General features: G+C 45.2%; 1 protein-coding gene and 1 pseudogene across 7 annotated transcripts in view; both read right to left on the bottom strand.

The window, feature by feature from the left end:
* Positions 1-23,669, bottom strand: part of LOC139263874 (WAS/WASL-interacting protein family member 3-like) — a 176,312-nt gene that overhangs the window by 15,204 nt on the left and 137,439 nt on the right. For all 7 annotated transcript variants that reach the window (XM_070879936.1, XM_070879935.1, XM_070879934.1 and 4 more), the window contains 3 exons: positions 13,623-14,450; positions 8,732-8,941; positions 3,845-3,946 (listed from right to left, as the gene is read on the bottom strand). In XM_070879936.1, the coding sequence (XP_070736037.1) occupies positions 3,845-3,946; positions 8,732-8,941; positions 13,623-14,450 (1,140 nt within the window). The remainder of the gene's footprint in view (positions 1-3,844; positions 3,947-8,731; positions 8,942-13,622; positions 14,451-23,669) is intronic.
* On the bottom strand, positions 8,253-8,454 carry LOC139264861 (U2 spliceosomal RNA; annotated as a pseudogene).

Raw genomic sequence — 23,669 nt, 5'->3', positions numbered from 1 at the left:
TTGTTGTTTGTCTATTTACAGATTGACAGCGAGAGATTCTTCAAGCAAGCCATTTGGCCATTTTGCCTTTGACTATTTGTTAAATATAGAGTAATAAGATGATGAAACTATATATTGTGATTGGTGCGATTATCATAGTTCGTGTTAGGTCCGGCCTGCTAGCTATACCGAAACGAGAGTTACATGTGAATACCTTTTTGTACATGTCTTATGTTTATGCGCAAAATGGGAACTTTTCTAGTTGCTGGGTATGTTCGCACATCCCCATACATAGCAAAGGAGGCATCCCTTTGAGGTCACTCTCCCTTAGCATTTCGGAAGTAGCAGAGTGGGTAATGCGACAAAGCGGTACAGGGGAAGTAAATGATACTTGGAACCAGAGTGGGATAAAGAAACGTGGAGATCGGGGGGTTACCTTTTGGATGCATTTGACGGATGGTACCAGCCGGAATACAATAGGTCGGTACGACCCCTGTTCCTGGTTTTGACCAACACCTCAGGAGTTGGAAGGCCCACCGCTGACATTTGTTTCACTAGAAACCTGACTGGTGAGGAAACAGGTTTTGTAGCAGGATATAGCAATTGTACGCAATACTTTAACCTCACCAGGTGGAACATAACAGGTAGCGAAACAACAAACCAGGGTTTTTTTGAAATAGAGGGTTTAAAGAATCAGACAAGTAGCCAGGACTGGGACCCTAAGATTAGGTGGCGACGGGGGCTGAGAGAGAGATTGGATTGAATCTAACAGCATACAATGGCACTTATTTTGTGTGCAGGCATAAGGCCTACCCCTGGTTGCCTCAGAACTGGAGGGGGTCCTGTTATTTGGGATATGCGGTCCCTTTTGTCAGACGGGTACGTACTTTAGCAGAAGTACAGACATCAGGTCGACTAAGACGAGATCTTACTCCGGTAGAGAGGCTATTTGGGGTCATGATGCTCCCATTCGGGATAGGATGCACCATGGATGAATTACATAACCTAGAGAGGGTACTGGAACAGATAGTTAACGACACTGCTGAAGCAATGGAGGGCATAACGGCTGAAATGGTAGCCACAAGCACAATGGTACTCCAGAACCGAATGGCCCTAGATTATATACTAGCACAAAGTGGGGGCACATGTGCCTTAATTGGAGCTGAATGTTGCACTTACATTCCCGATAATTCAGAAAACATAACCAACCTCGCTGATCACATAAGAAGGGAGGTAAAGAAGTTATCCACGACAGCAGGAGGATCTGGCTGGTTTGATTGGCTGTTAGGGGAATCCTGGGGGTCCTATCTTATGCATGGAGTAATTATTCTGGTTGTAATAATAATTACTTGCTGTCTGATTATCGGGTGTTTTAAATCTGCTGTAAAGTTATGATGGTTCGACTGATGCCAGTAGCCAGTGTAATCGCCGAAGAAGAAGCACACCTGATGGAAATACCTGAAGACACCAAGGATGAAGAAATAGACGACGATGACACCGATCACTATCTTTGAAGGATAGCCTAGAGCTACAGGCAAGGTGGACATACGGAACATCAGGGAAGTAACATACCCCAAAGGACGAATATATGACACCATGCTACTATCATTGTGGTCATCTGGATTTCGTGAACATCCTCGAGGACCAAAAGGGGGAATATTGTTGGAGTGGATTTTTGGACATATACTTGACTAGTATACGGGACCAAACATTTGTTTTTATTTTCCCCTTTAATGAATTTTGTAAGGGACAATACTGAGGCATTGTGCTTTATATAAAAAAAACACAGTTAGACTTCAAGGTATGCTGGCCTTGAGTTATGGAGATAGGAAAGTGAGATAATGAACGACTGGAGAGATAAGTGGGGGTATGTTTGTCTATACCGGTGCCAAAAAACCTGCACTTGTTTATAATGCCCTGTCACAATGCAAGGATGGTTTATATCAAGAGCTCAGCCTTGGATAGTAATTGTATGAAAAGCTTTGTAAACCTTGTAATGCGATGATTGAAAGCACGTGATGTAAAGTGACGTAATTTGTAAGATAAAAGAACTTCACTGGAGATACCAAATTGAGAAGCTGGCTCAGAGACAGGGGTCTCTAACACTTCTCCCAAAGCTTTGTCTTCGATTTAATAAACCTCTCTTTATATATTATACAGTCTCGGAAATATTTTTCCACAACAGTATATTAAATAGAAGTTGCTTAGAACCAACTGAACTAGTAAGTCATGGATAGGGAGATTTCTTCCCACTATCTGCTCAGTGAGTATAGCAGTGATTGCTTGATGCAGATTAACTCCGTGTCTATTTTGTTACATTGTAATTTTCAGTATTACATTGTCTGGCTGGAAATGTGAGCCAAAGCAAGTTTTATGAATACCCAGGAACCAAAGAACATGTCACATACAAGGAAAAAGCACAAATACAAAAACAACTATGGCGAGGAATAAAGCAAGTGAACCAAAATAGATATCATGGGGTAGATTTTAACTATCGGGTTACAGACCAGCAGAGTGCATCGGCTGGCCGCGGTGGGAGAGCAATCTATTCGGAGGTCTGGGTCTCATTAACATGCTGCCATCAGGTTGCAGGTGTCAAACAGGCACCCAACTGCTGCTCACAATATCAGGTAGCCCGGAACCTGACCCAGCCAGCAGAAAAATATGCGGTTTCAAAACAAATCTTTGATAGTGCACAAAAGTATTAGTCCGATACAAGTACTTAAGTAAACGGTAGGTTCACACTACACTCGAAAGACTCACATTTTGCATGGGAAAAGTTAATTCATGGTAAATTAAAAGGTTTAAGAAAAAATTAAATATTTTTCGTATCTCGTTAGATACTACAGAAGCACCTCTAACTCTCAACTTTATATTACTTGTTAATCAATAATTCTCTAAATCTCCAGCACATTCAGTGCCAATACAATGCAATCTTCCCACCCCATCCTAGCGAAGCAATCTGTGGAGTATTTGCTGTCAGTAGTGATGTAATCTGATCAATTGAATTGGCTGAAGTATAAGCAGTCATTGTGTCACCATCTTCTTAAACCTTAAAAAGTACTCTGTTTTACCACAGTTTCATTTAGAAACGAGCTGACTGTAGAAATTTCCATGGCAGTCAGGAGCCAGTGAATGCAGCTCTGTGCATGTGTTTGAGTATTTATTCACAAAGCTGTGCTTTCCCAAATACAAGAGCAGTACAAGCAGACGGCACAAACATTGACTGTCCACAACCATCACTCTCAGAAAAACGACTACTATTATACTACTTGGTACAGTATAATAGGAGTGTTAATCTTTTCATTTTACACCATTTCACTGTACATCCTTTTTTCCCTCTTCAGTTTCCAGTATTAGCCCTTTCCTTATATTTATTTATATATTTGGGACATTTTATTACTTTAAAGGTGCTATATAAATATAAGTTGCTGTCATTGTTGTTATTCCTGATTATTCCTTGGTATCAAATTGAATGATCCTCGGCCAGATCAGCTATGATCTTGTTGAATGGCGGAGCAAGTTCGAGGGGCTAGATGGCCTACTCCTGTTCCTAATTCTTATGCTTATGTTCTTATGAATTACTGAATTAGGCATGACAATAAAAAGTTTCTGGAAAATAATTTGTAGAAAAGAAATCATGCTATATTTTAAAAAAGCATGCACAGAAAAACATGGGTAATTTTAAATGAACCCGACCAGCAGGAAACTGAAGCAGTCAAATCGACAGACCATTTTACATGATTTTACTATCCATTGAAGTCATCTGATCATGTCAACATTCTACCAAGGGCATTTGGTTAAAATTATTTTCCATTGACACAAGTACTTAGAGTAATGCAGAATTGCCAGGCGATGATCTCACCTCTCGGCTGCTTACTGGGATATATCCTGGGAAATGATCTGTATTCATCTGGAGGTGGAAGATCTTCAACTGAATGGAAATTATACTTGGACTCAAAGTCATCTGTTGAATGCAAACAATTAGACATTAGACACTAAAAAAGAAACAATCTAACTCATTTATTTTTAGTTTATCCTCAGTGAATTTTTCAGATGCAGTTTCTGTCAGAAGACAGTTCATGTTAACATGAAATATATATGGTATTGAAACATATATGGTATTAAAAGATATCAGGATTGAATTTCCACTGGAGTTTTTCCGATCACCTGCTGTAACTTCAGCGAAAGATCTGTAGAAACCACAGAGAAGTTACAGCAGATGTTCGGTAAACCACCCCCAGAAAATCAACCCTATTTATTTAGTTAATGTTGACTATCAATCCACACAATCACTCAACATTCTTTATTATCATAAAATGCTAAACGATCATTAGTGCAGCCTAAAGCCTTAAATAAAATACTTGCTGGAATCCTAGCTTTGCAATCTCCAGCAGCACATCCAATTTTCATATATTTTATAATTTTCTATTTTTTATAATAATCATTACAGTTGGCTGAAGTACTACAACAATTGCACTCTGGAAGAGCTAAGCTGTTTCCTGTATAAAATGGAGCTGACGTTTTCATGATGGACACCGAGGGTGGAGAATAAATTATTATTTTAGAAATTATTAATAAATTGTCCAATTTTGCCACAAATGCTACAATTTTTCAGTAAATTCTAAAGCTCGTTGCTTTTGTCCCCTTTAGAAAATGTAATTGGCAAGAAATGCCTATTGGCCACAAGCCTGGATTTTCCAATATTAGCACAGTTTAAACCAGAAATGGTTGGTGGCTGTTATTAGACATGCCACTGTTACTGTTCGCCCTTTAGTTAAACATTTAAAACAAAAATTTTAATTTTTGAAAAATAAATGTAAACATTTTAAAACAGGAGAAAAATTTACCTAAACAGACTTTAAACTTTATTTTAACATTTATTTTAATCCGTACACAGGTAGAAGGCGGCCTTGTGCCTGCTTTTACCAGGCATATAGTGGGCATTCATTGGACAGTAACTCTGCTCCAGCGAAAGTAAATTTGTAGCAGATGCGGTAGATCTGTCCAAGCGAAACTTGACAGATTGCAAGTTCTGGGTTATCTCGTATGTGCAGCGTATGCGGAAACCTGGAACTTGCGGGGCCATTCTGAAGGCGCCATTGTATCAGATATAAATTCAGAGGGATGTAGGGAGTATACTAGTGGAGGGGGTAGAAAATTGCTGTGAATGAAAGTTAAAAGCGATGAAGACAATTAACGGATAGTGAATCACTGAGTGACAAAAATGCTGAAAGACCTTGGAGAACTTCAAAAGATGTCTTTGCCAAGACTGAAGCGGTGGGGGAATAAGAAGTGACAGACAAAAGAGAAGGAAAAGGAAACCAAAAGTTCAGACATGAGTCTGCAGGAAAAGTGACAGAGCGGGCCAGTACCCAACCCACTCCTGGTGGCTGCTTTAAGTGATGGTGGTGCTGCTAATACTTCTCGATGTCACTGAAACTACAGATCAGAACTGCAACTTGCCTGCAAAGAAATGAAGTCAAGTTTCTGAACAGGCCTCACAATTATTGTCATTGGATGTGGCAGTCCTATGCTGCACAATAGCTATAGATATCCTTGCAGCAGATGGTACAGCTTTGTACCTGCCTCTCTGCTAACCCAGTTCATGAAAGAAACTTCCTCAAAAGGTCATAGTCAGGAGGTGTGACATGCCCTACGAATCTTGTCGGGTGCACCCGGGTTCAATTGGCTATTGTTCACCATGGCATGCCTTCATTCATGCATTGCCACCGACAGCATGACATACAATGATTGGGGTATTTCCCAGGAAGCATCCAACATCATGCTTAGCCAGACATTCACATAGCTAAGTGCTGCCATTGTGTCTGCTGTCTCAGCTTAGAAACATAGAAACATAGAAAATAGGTGCAGGAGTAGGCCATTCGGCCCTTCTAGCCTGCACCGCCATTCAATGAGTTCATGGCTGAACATGCAACTTCAGTACCTCATTCCTGCTTTCTCACCATACCACTTGATTCCCCTAGTAGTAAGGACTTCATCTAACTCCTTTTTGAATATATTTGGTGAATTGGCCTCAACAACTTTCTGTGGTAGAGAATTCCACAGGTTCACCACTCTCTGGGTGAAGAAATTCCTCCTCATCTCGGTCCTAAATGGCTTCCCCCTTATCCTTAGACTGTGTCCCCTGGTTCTGGACTTCCCCAACATTGGGAACATTCTTCCTGCATCTAACCTGTCTAACCCCGTCAGAATTTTAAACGTTTCTATGAGGTCCCCTCTCATTCTTCTGAACTCCAGTGAATACAAGCCCAGTTGATCCAGTCTTTCTTGATAGGTCAGTCCCGCCATCCCGGGAATCAGTCTGGTGAACCTTCGCTGCACTCCCTCAATAGCAAGAATGTCCTTCCTCAGGTTAGGAGACCAAAACTGTACACAATACTCCAGGTGTGGCCTCACCAAGGCCCTGTACAATTGTAGCAACACCTCCCTGCCCTTGTACTCAAATCCCCTCGCTATGAAGGCCAACACTGGCAGTAATGTGTCTGTTAAATGAGATTTAGCTACCTTTGTCCTATATCAATGTGCACAAATACTCATGAGAACCTCGTTGCAAAAGAAAAAAGACAAACAGTTAAGACATTGAGAGCTTGGTTTGGAGGTAGAATTCTAACTTCAAGCCAAAACATGATGGCTTCAAGTCTCACTCCAGGACCTGAATAAATAATCTAGCCTGACAGTTCAATGCAGTATTGAGGGAGAGCTACAATGTTGCAGGTGCTGTCATTCAGATGTGACATTAAACCAAGACCCCAACCATTGGTTAGTTGGATGTAAAAGATCCTATGGCACTATTTAAAGAAAAGCAGGAAAATTTTCCTGGTGTCCTGGCCAACTATATTCCTCAACCAACATTATCAAAACAATTACCTTGTTGCTGTTTGTGGGACCTTGATGTGTGCAAATTGATTTGCTTATAAACAAAAGGTGAGTACACTTCAAAAGTAATTCATTCATTTTGAAGTGTTTTGAGACAGCTTGAGGAAGTGAAGTGCAAGCCCTTTCCTTTAAAATATACAGGGGTACAAATCGCCTTCCGCCCAAAACGGGGTGCACCTACCATTTTTTAAAGTTTTTCTCTACCCCAATCCAATCAGTCATCAGCACGTCGCTGATGATGTCAGTGCAGCGCCGACGTGCCGCGTCATGCTGACACGTCACAACATCTCTCCCCTTCAGTTAAAGGGGAGAGTCGCTGCGAACTCTGCAGATATTTTAGTTAGGTCCACTGGGCCAGCAGGGAGGGTTTCGGCAGGGCCAGTGGCCTGGACACAAGAGGGGGTGCCAGGCTGCCTGTTGGGGGCCCCGCCGATCCCGGGGGGGGGGGCATAAATGTCAGCTGACAAAAATATTTACATGGCGGCCGCGGCAGTGAGCCCTCCCCTTTAAGGGCGGTTGTGCCGCCATTTCACAGAGTGCACAGACAGCAAAAGCTGTCAGGGGCACAGCAATGGGGCCTCTCCCACGGGGCAATTTCGGGTAAGGGGCAATTTCGCGAGGGGGTCCCCAGCAGTCGGAAAGGGATTGGCACACACATGCCGTGGCGGGAAAATGGGCGGAGCGGTCCTGGACACCGCTCCGCTCCTAAGGAGGGCAATTTCTAAAATGGCATCCCTTCCATGGAGAGTTGGCGGCCATTCCATGCAAACACGTGGCCGCTGCTTTTCGGTGGCCAGAGGCCTTATTGGGAGGGGCAATTTCAGCCCCACAGTGTCTTTCCCATAACCTGCAATATATTTATTATCCATTTCAAATGAGTGTAATTTATGTTTGATGTCCTGCACACCAGTATGGCGGGATATAATTTGCAGAACCAACATGCTCCATATTAACATTTTAATTAAGTGTTCACATGTTTGAGACAGGAGTTTTTTTTTATTCGTTGCCAATCTTTCCAATTCTTTGTCAGATCACAAATGCCAGAGGTCACCTTGCACCTGTCAAGGATCACTCTGCGCCAATGCTCTTAGCCAAAAGGCCTAGAGCCCAAGCACCGTTCCTGGAAGTACTGCAATACCAGGTTCGTGCCATGGAGGTGGATGAGTCAAGCCCCCGACCCACCTCCGTGGAGGTGGATGGGTCAAGCCACCCCATCCACCTCGTTTGAGACAGGAGTTTAAAAAAAAAATTTTTTTTTTTTTTAATTTTTCGTAGCCAATCTTTCCAATTCTTTGTCAGATCACAAACGCCAGAGGTCACCTTGCACACATCAAGGATCACCCTGCGCTAATGCTCTTAGCCAAAAGGCCTAGAGCCCAAGCACCGTTCCTGGAAGTACTGCAATACCAGGTTCGTGCCATGGAGGTGGATGGGTCAGCAACCCCACCCACCTCCTATTTCCAAAAAGCATAGGAGAACCACCTTCCTGATCCAGGGAGAACCACATTGGGGTCATGGTTACTCCCCTGTCAGGTCAGTTACGCATGATCTTAGCCAAAAGGCCGAGACAGGAGTTTGCACTGCTGTAGGTCCCATACACCAAAAAATTAAGTGCTCAGCTTGAGATCAGCCTTGGCTCAGTGGCAGCACTCTCACCTTAGTCACGATGGTGTGGGTTCATGTCCTACTCCAAGCATTTATGCACATAATCCAGGCGGACACACAAGTGGCATACTGCGGGAGTGCCAATAGTTTTTACATTTGTAAGCAAAAAGAAAGAATTCTAGTTTGAGACTCATTTGAATTATGACATTTTTTTACTGCTCAAGAACAAAACATTTTCTATAATTACCATAAACTGATGGCTGTGCAATAGAAAGTCCTTGTCGATTTTTAAGTGGTAAAGGTGGTGGTGGTGGTGGTGGTGGGGGAGGGGGAGGAACAGAGTACTGAGGTGCCCGAATAAGGCTGGGTGAATGCTGGTTTCTGCTTGTAAGTTCCGTACTGGATGACCTGAGTGGTGGAAGAGGAGGTGGTGCTAGTTTTCCACCACCATTGTGCACTAGAAAACAGAAAGTTAACATGTGAATTAATGTGCAAGATCAATAGAACACAGCAAAACTGATCATAGGCATTATCAATAGGTATTTTTGATAGCAAATCTGTACAGACAGAAAAATGGAGCCATCTGCGTCACAGAGTCATACAATCATAGAAATTTATGGCACAGAAGGAGGCCACCGTGTCTGTGCTGACCGAAAAAGAGCTATCCAGCCTAATCCCACTTTCCAGCTCTTGGTCCGTAGCCCTGTAGGTTACGACACTTTAAGTGCACATCCAATAAGTTTTAATGGTGATGAGGGTTTCTTCCTTTACCACCCTTTCAGGCAGTGAGTTCAAGACCCACACCACCCTCTGGGTTAAAAAAGTTATCCTGAACTCCCCTCTAATCCTTCTACCAATTACTTTAAATCTATGCTCCCTGGTTATTGACCTCTCTGCTAAGGGAAACAGGTCCTTCCTATCCACTTTATCTAGGCCCCTCATAATTTTATACACCTCAATTAAGTCTCCCCTCAGCCTCCTCTGCTCCAAAGAAAATAACCCCGGCCTATCCAATCTTTCCTCATAGCTAAAATTCTCCAGTCCGGGCAACATTCTCCTCTGCACCCTCTCGAGTGCAATCACATCTTTTCTGTAATGGTGACCAGAACTGTACGCAGTACTCTACGTGTGGCCTAACAAGTGTTTTATACAGTTCAAGCATAACTTCCCTGTTCTTTTCTTTTATTAGCCAAGGCATAGAATATAAGTATCTTGTATGCCTTCTTAAACACCTTACCTACCTGGCCTGCTACCTTCAGGGCTCTGTGCACATGCACTCCAAGGTCTCTCTGTTCCTCTACACTTCTCAGTATCCTATCGTTTTTAATGTGTATTCCCTTGCCTTGTTAGCCTTCCCCAAATGCATTACCTCACACTTCTCTGGACTGAATTCCATTTGTCACTTTTCTTCCCACTTGACCAGTCCATTGATATCTTCCTGCAGTCTACAGCTTACTTCCTCACTATCAACCACAAGGCTAATTTTTGTATCATCTGCAAACTTCTTAATCATGCCCCCTATATTGAAGTCTAAATCATTGATATATCCCACAAAAAGCAAGGGACCTGGTACTGAGCCCTGTGGATCCCCACTGGAAACAGCCTTTCAGTTATTAAAAACACCCGCCGACCATTACCTTTTGCTTCCTGCCACAGACAATTTTGGATCCAACTTGACACTTTCCCTTGGATCCCATGGGCTTTTACTTTTCTGACCAGTCTGTCATGTGGGACCTTGTCAAAATTAAAATCCAGATAGACTACATCAAAGAAGCTAACCTCATCGACCCTCCTGGTTACCTCCTCAAAAGATTCAATCAAGTTAGTCAGACACGACCTTCCCTTAACAAATCCATGCTGACTGTCCTTGATTCTCTACCACAGAAAGTTGTTGTCAGTTCGTTGGATATATTCAAAAGCAAGTTAGATGTGGCCCTTACGGCTAAAGAGATCAAGGGGTATGGAGAGAAAGCAGGAATGGGGTACTGAAGTTGCTTGATCAGCCATGATTATATTGAATGATGGTGCAGGCTCGAAGGGCCGAATGGCCTACTCCTGCACCTATTTTCTATGTTTCTATGATTAATCTGTGACTTTCTAAATCATGATTAATACTGTCCCTCAGAAGTTTTTCCAATAATTTTCCCACCACTGAGTTTAGGCTGTCTGACCTGTAATTACTCAGTCTATCCCTTTCTCCCTTTTTAAACAACAGTACAACATTAGCAGTCTTACAGTCCATTGGCACCACACCTGTAGCCAGAGAGGATTGGAAAATGATGGTCGGAGCCCCTGCTATTTCCTCCCTTGCTTCTCTTAACAGCCTGGGATACATTTCATCCAGGCCTGGCAACTTATCTACTTTCAAAGATGCTAAACCCCTTAATATTTCCTCTCTCACGATGTTTATCTCATCTAATATGTCACAGTCCTCCTCAACTACAATGTCTGCAACGTCCCTCTCTTTTGTAAAGACAGACACAAAGTATTCATTAAGAACCATACCCACGTCTTCCGTCTCCACACACAGGTTACCATTTTGGTCTCTTAGTTATCCTCTTGCTCTTTTTGTATTCATAAAATATCTTTGGGTTTTTCTTGATGTTACATGCCAATATTTTTTTCAAGCCCTCTCTTTGCTTTCCTAATTTTCTTTTAATTTAATTCCTGCATTTCATTTCTATACTCCTCTAGGCTTTCTGCAGTATTTAGCTCTCAGTATTTGACATAAACTTCCTTTTTTGCCCTATCCTACCCTGTATGCTCCTCAACATCCAATGTGCTTTAAATTTGGGAGTCCCACCCTTTTTCTTTGTGGGAACATATTTGCTCTGAACCCTCACTATCTCCTCCTTGAATGCCTACTGCTTGCTGTTCTGTCACTGATTTACCTTCAAGTAACCGTTTCCAGTCTACTTTTTCTAAATCACATCTCAAGCTTAGTAAAATTGGCCTGTCCCCAATTGAGAACTTTTACTCCTGGTCTATCTTTATCCTTTTCCATAACTACGCTAAATCTAATTGAATTATGATCACTACTACCAAATTGGTCTCCCACTGATCCCCCAGTCCAGAGCTGTCTCTTGTTGGGCTTGCTACGTACTGGCTAAAAAAGTTCTCTTGAATGCATTTTAAGAATTCTGCACCATTTATACTTATTACAATGATAATGTCCCAGTTATTATTAGGTTAGTTGAAATCCCATATTACTACTGCCCTATTGTTTTTGCACTTCAGAAATTTGCCTACATATTTGCTCTTCTATCACTCTCTGACTATTTGAGGGTCTATAGTACACTCCCAGCAGTGTGCTTGCCCCTTTTTTGTTCTTCAGTTCAACACATAGGGCCTCATATGATGATCCTTCTAACATATCATCCCTCCTCACAGCTGTAATTGTTTCTTTAACCAATATTTCAGCCCCTCATTCTTTTTTATCCCCCTGTCTATCTTGGCTGAAAACCCTGTAACCAGGAATGTGGAGCTGCCATTCCTGTCCTTCTTTCAGCCATGTTTCAGTAATAGCGATATCATACTTCCACATGTCTATCTGCTCATCTGCCTTATTTACTAGACTCCTTGCATTGAAGTATATACCATTAAGCACTGTCAAACCCCTTTGTTATCTATTTTCCTCTGCCTTCCAAACTCACTTACTAATTAACTGCCGTCCATTTCCAGCTTGCAGTCACTCCCTTCTGAATCTATGCTGAGATTCCCATCCCGCTGCCAAGCTAGTTTAAACCCTCCACAACAGCACTAGCAAACCTGCCCATGGGGATATTGGCCCTGGCCCTTCTACAGGTCCCACCTCCCCCAGGAAGGTCCCAACGCCTCAAGAATCTAAAGCTCTCCCTCCTGCACCATCTCTCCAGCCACACATTCATCTGCTCTATCTTCCTTTTTCTGTATTCACTCGAACACTTGAGTGGTTTTAGACATGCGATAAATTAAATAAATTACCCGAGGAAAAACTGAAAGTGACATAAAAATGAACAAAATAACAGGAGCCCCTCGAGACTGTTCCACATTCAAATGGATCATGGCTAATCTGTATTTTAACTCCATCTACCTAAATTGGTCCGTAACCCTTAATACCCTTTTGCCTAACAAAAATCGATCAATCTCAGTTTTGAAATTGTCAATTGACCTAGCCTCAACAGCTTTTTAGGGAGAGTTCCAGATTTCCACTACCCTTTGTGTGAAGAAGTGCTTTCTGACATCACCCTTGAATGGCTTAGCTCCAATGTTAAGGTTATGCACCTTGCTCTGGACTCTCCCACCAGAGGAAATAGTTTTTCTCTATCTAACTTATCAATGATCTTTTAATCATCTTAAACACCTAAATTAAATTACCTCTTAATCTTCTATACTCAAGGTAATACAAGCCTAATCTATGCAACCAGTCCTCATAATTTAACTCTTTTTGCCCCAGTATAATTTGGGTGAATCAGCACTGCACTCCATCCAAGGCTAATATATCGGGCTAGAACCTCCACTTTTGTGGTTATTGCCCAAAAATGGGCGATAGTTCCTCACTGTGATTTATTTTTCATTTTCCATGTATCTCTGATATTTTATCCTCATCCTTTACTGTGAAGACGGATATAAAATAGCGATTTAGTTAAGGCTGCCATTTGATGATTTCCAATTAATAGCAACAACACAACCCCCTCTCTCAAGCTGCTGGCTGCTGATGGAAGTGTACAAATAACAATTCTGGCTGGCGAAGTAGCTGTCGAACCGCTGAAAATACCCTATAAACTAACATTCATAAGCTGAGCTCAGACCACATTTAGCCCTAGTGCAACGCACAAGTCTTGTGGGACATCAGCACTGGCAGTTAGTTGTGAAACTTTCTCATCTTCAGCTGGATTTATTAGAAATGTATTGATTTCATGATAGAACGTTGCTCTTCCCAACCCTACATTTTTTAAAACTATCCTTCTATATGCCTAAAAGTAGCATGAATCAATATTTCCTGTTATGTTAACTGCTATACTTAATCCATTAGGGAAATTTGATCTTGATTTTTTTTTTGTAATTAACTCAATCTACTATAGCTACAATTCACTGCGACAGACAATGCATTACCAATGTAATAGAATGACTTTGCGGTATAACCTACTAGTTCTTACCTCCAGATCTGGCTGAGCCTTCCCTTGCAGACAGTTGGGTTGTGTATGACATTTGCCCAGAAGATGAACTTGAGCCAGGGTAAGTATAGGCAGGAAATGGTGGTGATGGCGGCAGCGGCGGCGGAGGAGGAGGAGGAGGAGACGACGACGACATTGAAGACATACTTGGTCTGTTGGAAAAGCTTGGTAATTTTGGTGGTAAGGGTGGAGGAACTTCTACATGGCTCAATAAAAGAGGAGGAGGTGGTGGTAGAGGGCTTTCAGCTTTACTGTAAGGAATAATGGAAGGAACTGGAGGTAGTGGAGGTGGAGGGAGAGGAGGAAGAGGAAAATCTGTCCAGTCTTCAATATAAAGTAAAGAAGGTGGAGGTGGGGCAGGGAACAAGAAATCTGAAGTTTGGTCTTGGAAATGATGGGAAAGTGGAGGAGGAGGAGGTGGAGGTGATGGTGGTGGGTGTGTGTATTGAAATTTAGATGGTTTAACATTTGGAGGGGGAGGGGGAGGGGGAGGAGGAGGGGGAGCAGCTGGAGGGGGAGGGGGTTGTGTTGCTGCTACTGATTTTGTAGATTTATTATTGGAAGTAGAACAGGGTGTCAGAGATTTACCCTGACATGAAGGATGAGTGAGAGGAAGAGTAGGAGGTGCAAGGGCAGACACATTACGATGACCTTGAATTGCCCTTTGCACTTTCGATAAATCAAAAGGTTCTGGACGATCAGGTGGGTTGGATGTACTTTTATCATTTCTTGTACTGTCATTCTGGATTGGGTATCTTGACGTTTGCATTTTCATACCAAAAGATTGAATAGCTGATTTGGAACCTCTCTCTGAAATTAACAAACATAGGTATGATTTAAAAAGCACACATTAATTTTTATTAACTGTAAAACCTATTCCAATGCAAAATTATATTTTCTATGAAGTTAATTTAACAAATCTTCAGTGGGGTCAGAATTACAAAGTGCAATAACATTGTAAATTAATGTGTAGAGTTTTTCTCTGTTTAGTATTTCTAGCGAAATGGTAAACAGATTCCAAAAAATGTATTCACAATTTCACTAGAAATCCTGGAGAGGAAATCTTCATAAACAGATTTACGATGTCACTACACATAGTAACAAAAGGAATTCTTACCTCAATATAAGTAATACCACAGTGATGTCAATATACAAGCTTACTTGTTGTGTGTCGCTAAGTACCGTAATAAGGATTTAAAACTTTATGGCTCAAAGTTTATCATTTTTGTCAAGGAACTAAAGGGATAGTTTTCCGACTTCATGCTACTGATGATGATTCTCACCCACTAGCATATTAGAAATTCAAGTATGCGGAGCCTACAAATTTCAGATCATTAAAATTAACTGTCATGTATTCAACTGTCATTGTAACCCATGTATAAACTGACCTAAGTTGTACAACGTGAGAACACTGACCACTAGGTGGTGAACTTATGGGAGACACTCCCAACCTGGACTTTCAGGTATAAAATGGGAAGCTCCACCCACCTTCTTCACTTCAGTGCTGGCTAAAAGGTTACTGGTCACAGAGTGACCTTCTCTCAAGTATGGGCCTCATGTGCATTTATGCTGTATAGTAAGGACATATTATTGGCAACGAGAAACTGGAATTTAAACCACGCGAGCATGGCCACTAGCAGCACGGACGAGAGATACTGTGTTGGTGATGATTGGGACGATTTTATTGAGAGACTACAGCAAAGTTTCGGCACCAAGAAATGGCTGGGACAGGATTCGGCCGACAAACGCAGGGCTCATCTCCTGACGGTTTGTGGATCCAGGACGTACTCCCTGATGAAGGACCTTCTAGCGCCAGAGAAGCCAGCAGACAAGACTTTTGAAGAGCTCAGTAAGTTGATCGGGGAACACTTTAAACCGGCGAGCAGCATGCACATGGCGAGACACCGGTTTTACACGCACCGGCGGCGAGAAGGGAAAAGCGTTCCAGACTTCGTGGCAGACCTCCGCAACTGGTGAGCCTATGTAAGTTCCCAGATGCATGCAGAGTGTAGATGCTGCAAGACTTTTTTATTGAGGGCATCGGGCATGCTGGGGTTTTCAGGAAACTGACTGAGACCAAAGACTTGACCCTGGAAATAGCGGCTTTGATGGCCCAGTCATTTATCTCAGGGGAGGAAGAGACCAGAATGCTGTTTGACAAAAATCTTGGTTTAAATGCAGCAAATGGACAGGGAGTCAACATTGTTAACGCGGCATACAGTTCTCCAGGCAGACAGGGGCAATCGGACATGCCCGAGCATGTAGTCGAAACCAAAGGGGGAATTCAACAGAGACAAAGGCTAGCTGAATGGCGATTCATGCCACCGCAAGGGACAATGCGGCCAGTAATGGGGCCATCAACACCTGTCAATAGTGCGCTTAAAGACAGTTATAGAGACAGTCAGAGACGATCGACTGGTAATGGACCTTTTGTTTCCAACAACGGCTCATGTTGGAGGTGTGGAGGCAAACACACAGCTGGAGCTTGCAGGTATCAGCAATATACCTGCAGAAACTGCAACGTCAGCGGTCACTTGGCGCATATGTGCAGGAAGCCTGCAGCCAGGTTGATGTACGAGAAGGACGGGCCTGATGTAAGCCCTACGAGGCCAAATGGACACTTGGAGGAAATCGCTGGAAGCTGAAGTTCAGCGAGTTCATGTGGAGCACATATACAGTTCATACACCAGGACGCCACCGATAATGATGAAAGTGCTCCTCAATGGCATCCCAGTATCAATGGAGCTAGACACGGGAGCCGGCCAGTCCCTGATGAGTATCAAACAGTTTGACAAGTTGTGGGCGTCCAAGGCCAGGAGGCCAAAATTATTGCCGATTGATGCACAGCTACGGACATATACAAAGGAGATCAATCCGGTGCTAGGCAGTGCCATGGTAGGCGTGACCCACAAAGATTCGGAGAACAGGTTGCCACTCTGGATTGTCCCGGGGGACGGTCCCACACTGCTGGGGAGGAGTTGGCTTGTTGTCATGAACTGGAAATGGGGCAATGTCAATGCAATTTCTTCTGTGGAGCAAGTATCATGCTCACAGGTCCTGGGCAAATTCTCACTATTTCAACCGGTATTGGCACTTTCATGGGGACCAAGGTAGTGATTCACATAAACCCAGACGCCAGGCCAGTAAACCACAAGGCCAGAGTGATGCCGTACATGATGCAGGAAAACATAGAAGGCGAATTGGACCACCTGCTGAGGGAAGGCATCATCTCACCAGTCGAATTCAGTGACTGGGTGAGCCCGTTTGTGCCGGTGCTCAAGGCGGATGGGTTAGTCAGGATATGTGATGATTACAAGGCCACCATCAATCGGGTGTCACTCCAAGACCAGTACCCGCTACCGAGAGCGGAGGACCTTTTTGCGACGCTATCCGGTGGCAAACTTTATTCAAAATTGGACCTGACCTCAGCTTACATGACCCAGGAGCTGGCGAGTGAGTCGAAGAAGCTGACCACCATCACGACACACAAGGGGTTGTTTGAGTACAACAGATGTCCGTTCGGCATTCGCTCGGCGCCGCGATCTTTCAACGAAATATGGAAAGCCTCAAGTCGATTCCAAGGACGGTGGTTTTTCAAGATGACATCCTCATCACGGGTTGCGATACTGAAGAACACCTCCACAACCTGGAGGAGGTGCTACACAGACTGGACCGGGTAAGTCTGCGACTGAAAAAGGCGAAGTGCGTTTTCCTAGCTCCAGAGGTAGAATTCCTGGGGATGAGGGTAGCAGCAGACAGGATCAGACCGACAGTGTCCAAAACAGAAGCGATCCAGAGAGCACCCAGACCCCATAACATGATGGAGCTGCGTTCGTTCCTGGGGCTCCTGAACTATTTTGGTAACTTTCTTCCCAAATTGAGCATGCTGTTAGAGTCGCTACACATGCTCCTACGCAAAGGTCGCGAATGGGTCTGGGGGGACAGCCAGGAAAGGGCTTTTGATAGAGCACACAATTTGTTATGCTCCAACAATCTGTTAACGCTATATGACCCATCTAAGAAACTTGTTTTAACGTGCAATGCGTCGTTCTATGGTGTCGGGTGTGTGTTGCAGCATGGTAATGACATGGGTCAGTTACAGCCGGTAGCTTATGCCTCAAGTCTGTCCCAGGCAGAAAGGGGCTACGGGATTGTAGAAAAGGAAGCGCTCGCATGTGTATATGCAGTAAACAAAATGCACCAGTACCTGTTTGGCAGGAAATTTGAGCTGGAGACAGATCACAAACCCCTAAAGTCCCTTTTGGCCGACAAGGCCACAAATGCAAATGCGTCGGCCCGCATACAGAGGTGGGCACTCACGTTAGCCGCCTATGACTATACAACTCGGCACAGACCGGGCACTGAAAACTGCGGCGATGCACTCATCAGGCTCCCACTAGCCACCACTGGGTAGGGGGCAACTGAGCATGCTGCTGAGATGGTCATGGCTGTTGGAGCTTTCGAAAGCGAAGGCTCACCCGTGACAGCCCGTCAGATTAAAGTCTGGACAAAGAGAAACCCGCTACTGTCTTTAGTCAAGAAATGTGTCCTGAACGGGGACTGGGCAGTCATGTACGAGGCATGCCCTGAGGAATTTAAACCATTTCACAGGCGCAAGGATGAACTCTTGATTCAGGCCGATTGCCTACTATGGGGAAACCGAGTAGTCATGCCCCAGATGGGCAGAGAGGTGTTCATCAAAGAACTCCACAATGAGCACCTGGGCATTGTCATGATGAAGGCAATTGCCAGGTCACACGTTTGGTGGCCAGGGATAGATGCAGATCTGGAACTTTGTGTTCGCAGGTGCAACACGTGTGCCCAGCTGGACAATGCGCCCAGGGGCCCTTAGCCCCTGGTCCTGGCCCTCCAAGCCATGATCACGCATCCATGTGGACTACGCAGGTCCTTTCATGAGAAAAATGTTTTTGGTTGTAGTAGACGCCTACTCCAAATGGATCGAGTGTGACATTCTTAATTCAAGCACATCCTCTGCCATGGTAGAAAGTCTACGGGCAATGTTTGCCACCCATGGTCTATCGGACGTCTTGGTCAGCGACAATGGCCCGTGCTTTACAAGCATTGAATTCCAGGACATCATGGCAGGAAATGGTAACAACCACGTCAAAACAGCTCTGTTCAAGCCGGCCTCAAAAGGCCAGGCGGAACGAGCAGTGCAGATAATCAAACAGGGGATGCTCAGAATCCAAGGGGGTTCCCTACAATGCCATTTATCACGCCTCCTGTTGGCCAATAGATCCCGACCACACTCGCTCAAAGGGGTTCCATCCACAGAGCTGCAAATGAAAAGGACGCTCAAAACCAAATTATCCCTTATACACCACACCATGAAAGAAATTGTTGAGAGCAGGCGCCGGTCACAATGTGACTACCTCGACAGGAATGCGAGGGCGCGATGTATTGATGTCAATGATCCTGTCTTTGTCCTCAACTACGCTGCAGGGCCCAAATGGCTTGCAGACACTGTGATTGCCAAAGAGGGGAATAGGATTCTGGTAGTTAAACTTACCAATGGACAAATCTGCTGCAAACACATGGATCAAACAAAAAGGAGGTTCAGCAACTCCATAGAGAAGCAGAGGAAGAACACAATGTAGAGTTCACTCCAGCACAGGTGACCGAAGACCGGAACCAAGTGGAGGAGAGCCCAGTCACTGTGGGCAGTCCGGACAGGCCTGAGGCACCGCAAACAGCAGACACTCAGGCCAGCGCCCAACAACCGGAGCCACAACTCAGGTGCTCTACAAGGGAGCGTAAACCACCAGAGAGACTTAACCTGTGATCCCAATAAGACTTTGGGGGGGGGGGGGGGAGGTGATGTCATGTATTCAATTGTCATTGTAACCCATGTATAAACTGACCTAAGTTGTACACCGTGAGAACACTGACCACTAGGTGGTGAACTTGTGGGAGACACTCCTAACCTGGACTTTCAGGTATAAAAGGGGACGCTCCACCCACCTTCTTCACTTCAGTGCTGGCTAATAAAGGTTACTGGTCACAGAGTGACCTTCTCTCAAGTATGGGCCTCGTGTACATGCATACTGTATAGTAAGGACATATTATTAACCATTAAATAAAAGTATATCAAATACCTAAATAAAAAGCATGGTTTATAAAATCTATTCCTAATGCACATGGTAATCAAAATTGTATTTATCTTTAAAGTACCAATCTATTCTCTCCCCTGCCCTATCAACATATGCAATAGGCCACTCTGGGGTGGTGGGACGGGGGGGGGGGGGGGGAGGATGACAGAAAGCAGGTGGATCGACCACAGGAATTTGAGCAGGAAACCAGGTCTGGACGTTTTCCATCCCAGCAACCTGCAGCCCAAACCTATTGTAGATGGGCAAGCGAATCATCCACCCATTTCCCTGCATGACTAGAAAGACTCTGAGTTGTGTGGTGTCATTCCAAGAAACTGCAGCAAGCATACCCTTCAATAGATCCAGTCGAACTCACCCCTGCTGACAACAAGCACAGGCCTTGAGAAGGCAGTGTAGTTGTTACATCTCAGGAGGTGATCAAAAACCTAATATTGGACAATTTTGTTCCCCTGCAATGAATAAATAGTTTCTGAGACATCAATCTTTGTCCGTTAAGTGCCTGTAGCTCTCTCCATTGGAGATAATAGGGTGTCACACCAATTTTCCAGGATCTTATCGGGACACATGCCTATGATACGTCACTATAGGCATGGCTGCCCCGACTATTTAAATGACCATCGCTATCATTTGGTCAATGATTTGCACATCCGAGCAGCAGCAGAGCAGTGTCCTGGAATTGTAGGGCCTCTGTCATCACGGGGTGTGTGGGTTATTCTATTGTGTCATCACGGGGTGTGTGGGTTATTGGGTTGACTAAAGCAGGAAACTATAGACCAGTTAGCCTAACATCTGTGGTTGGGAAAATGTTGGAGTCTATTATTAAAGAAGCAGTAGCAGGACATTTGGAAAAGCAAAATTCGGTCAGGCAGAGTCAGCATGGATTTATGAAGGGGAAGTCATGTTTGATAAATTTGCTGGAGTTCTTTGAGGATGTAATGAACAGGGTGGATAAAAGGGAACCAGTGGATGTGGTGTATTTGGACTTCCAGAAGGCATTTGACAAGGTGCCACATAAAAGATTACCGCACAAGATAAAAGTTAACAAGATACATTAGCATGGATAGAGGATTGGCTAACTAACAGAGAACAGAGATTCGGGATAAATGGTTGATTCTCTGGTTGGCAACCAGTAACTAGTGGGATGCCACAGGGATCAGTGCTGGGACTCCAATATTTATGACCTATATTAATGACTTGGAAGAAGGGACTGAGTGTAACGTAGCCAAGTTTGCTGACGATACAAAGATGGGAGGAAAAGCAGTGTGTGAGGAGGACACAAAAAATCTGTAAAAGGACATAGACAGGCTAAATGAATGGGCAAAAATTTGGCAGATGGAGTATAATGTCGGAAAGTGTGAGGGCATGCACTTTAGCAGAAAAAAATCAAAGAGCATGTTATTAGTTAAATGGAGAAAGATTGCAAAGTGCCACAGTACAGAGAGACCTGGGGGTACTTGTGCATGAAACACAAAAGGATAGTATGCAGGTACAGCAAGTGATCAGGAAGGCCAATGGTATCTTGGCCTTTATTGCAAAGGGGATGGAGTATAAAAGCAGGGAAGTCTTACTACAGTCATGTAAGGTATTGGTGAGGCCACACCTGGAATACTGCGTGCAGTTTTGTTTTCCATATTTACGAAAGGATATACTTGCTTTGGAGGCAGTTCAGAGAAGGTTGATTCCGGAGATGAGGGGGTTGACTTATGAGGAAAGGTTGAGTATGTTGGGCCTCTACTCATTGGAATTCAGAAGAATGAGAGGTGATCTTATCGAAACATATAAGATGATGAGGGGGCTTGACAAGGAGGATGTTTCCATTGATGGGGGAGACTAGAACTAGAGAGCATGATCTTAGAACATTTAAAACAGAGATGAGGAGAAATATCCTCTCTCAGAGTGTTGTAAATCTGTGGAATTCGCTGCCTCAGAGAGCTGTGGAAGCTGGGACATTGAATAAATTTAAGTCAGAAATAGACAGTTTCTTAAACGATAAGGGGATAAAGGGTTATGGGGAGCGAGCGAGCGAGCAGGCGGAGAAGTGAAGCTGAGTCCATGATCAGATCAGCCATGATCTTATTGAATGGCGGAGCAGGCTCGAGGGGCCGTATGGCCTACTCCTGTTCCTATTTCTTATGTTCTTATGTAAAGTACCACGAAGAGAAATCTGAGTTATTTCAGTAGAACCAGGAAAACAGCTGTTTTGCTAACTTGTTTTTTTCAGCAGTGCTGCTTAATGTTCGAATGTCCCAATCATAATGTGACAATTAATAGGTAAGATGGCATCACTCAAGTTGTGATTCATTTAAAAAAAAAGATTGACCATGACCTACCTAAGGGGAAAGGAATCCATATTGAAACAGGCATATACTAGTTTTAAAATTGAGGATTGGAATGACCACAGACTCTCTAGCAATCTGTATGACTATCCATCCTTGAAATTTCAGGAAGAACAGAATATGCAGTTGCTGACATATAGATATTCTAGATATACAAACAAACAAATTTTTCTTCATATACTGACAGCACATACTAGAGTATGCGCGCATGTGCAGTAGCTCCTTGCAGCCCGAGAATCTGTGCAGGCTGCGTGGGAGGGGCTCCCATTGAGCTCTTCCCCACCTCCCTCCCTCCCTCCTTCCCGTTCAGCTCCCACCCCGCTCCCGCCTCCCTCCCTTTCAGCCTCCCTCTGCCTCCCATTCATCCACCCCTCCTCCCGTACAAACCCCACTCTCTCCCTCCCGTTCAGCTCCCCCAACACCCCTCCCGTTCAGTCTCTCCCCCTCCAATTCAGCTCTTCCCCCTTCTCTTCCTCCCCTCCCTCCCCCCACATAGTCAGCGAGGCCCGCCCAGCATCTCGCTGGGGGCGGGCTCCGCCCGAAGTGTCAGCAGCCCAGCTTCTTCTTAGTTGTCATCAGGGCCCGTTCAGCCTCCTCTCCAGTTCAGCACTTCCCTCTCCTCTCTCGCCCCCCCTCCTCTCTTCACCCCCCCTCCTCCCCCCCTTTCTCTGTCCCCCCTCCTCCCTCTCCCCAATCCTCTCTCTCTCCCCCCCCGCCCTCCCCTCCTCTGTCCCCCGTCCTCCCTGTCCCCCTCTCTGTCACTCCCTCCCCTCGTCTGTCCCTTCTCTGTTCCCCCTCCCCTTCCTCCTCCCCCCTCCTCCCTATCTCCCCCTCGCTTTCCCCTCCCTACTCCCCTCGCTCCCCCCCTACTCCCCTCTCCCTCGCTCCCCCATCTCCTCCCTCCCTCGCACCCCCCACCCCTCCATCTCCCCCCCACCCCTCCAATCTCCCCCCCTCCATCTCCCCCACTCCCCTCCATCTCCCCCACACCACTCCATCTCCCCCACTCCCCCCTCACCTCCATCTCCCCCCACCCCTCCATCACACCCGCTCTCCCCTCCCTCCCCTCCCTCCCTCCACCCTCCTTCCATCTCCCTCCGTCTCCCCTCGCTCTCCCCTCCCCCCCTCCATCTCCCCCCACCTCCGTCTCCCCCCTCGTTTTCCCCTCAGTCTCCCCCCCCTCCGTCTCCCCCCTCGTTTTCCCCTCCGTCTCCCCCCCCTCCGTCTCCCCCCCTCCCCCCGTCTCCCCCCTCGCTCTCCCCTCCTTCCGTCTCCCCCCGTCTCCCCCCCTCCCCCCTCCCCCCCTCTCTTCCCCCCCCCTCGCTCTCACCTCCCCCCCCCTCGCTCTCCCCTCCCCCCTCTCCCCCCCCTCGCTCTCCCCTCCCCCCGTCTCCCCCCCTCGCTCTCCCCTCCCCCCGTCTCCCCCCCTCGTTCTCCCCTCCCCTCCTTCCGTCTCCCCCCTCCCTCTGTCTCCCCCCCCTCCCCTCTTTCCGTCTCCCCTCCCCTCCTTCCGTCTCCCCCCCTCGCTCTCCCCTCTCCCCCCTCCCTCCATCTCCCTCCCC

Source organism: Pristiophorus japonicus, chromosome 5 (assembly GCF_044704955.1).
Source record: "Pristiophorus japonicus isolate sPriJap1 chromosome 5, sPriJap1.hap1, whole genome shotgun sequence".
In the NCBI taxonomy this organism is placed as follows: Eukaryota; Metazoa; Chordata; class Chondrichthyes; family Pristiophoridae; genus Pristiophorus; species Pristiophorus japonicus.
This window is presented reverse-complemented; position numbering and strand designations above follow the sequence as displayed.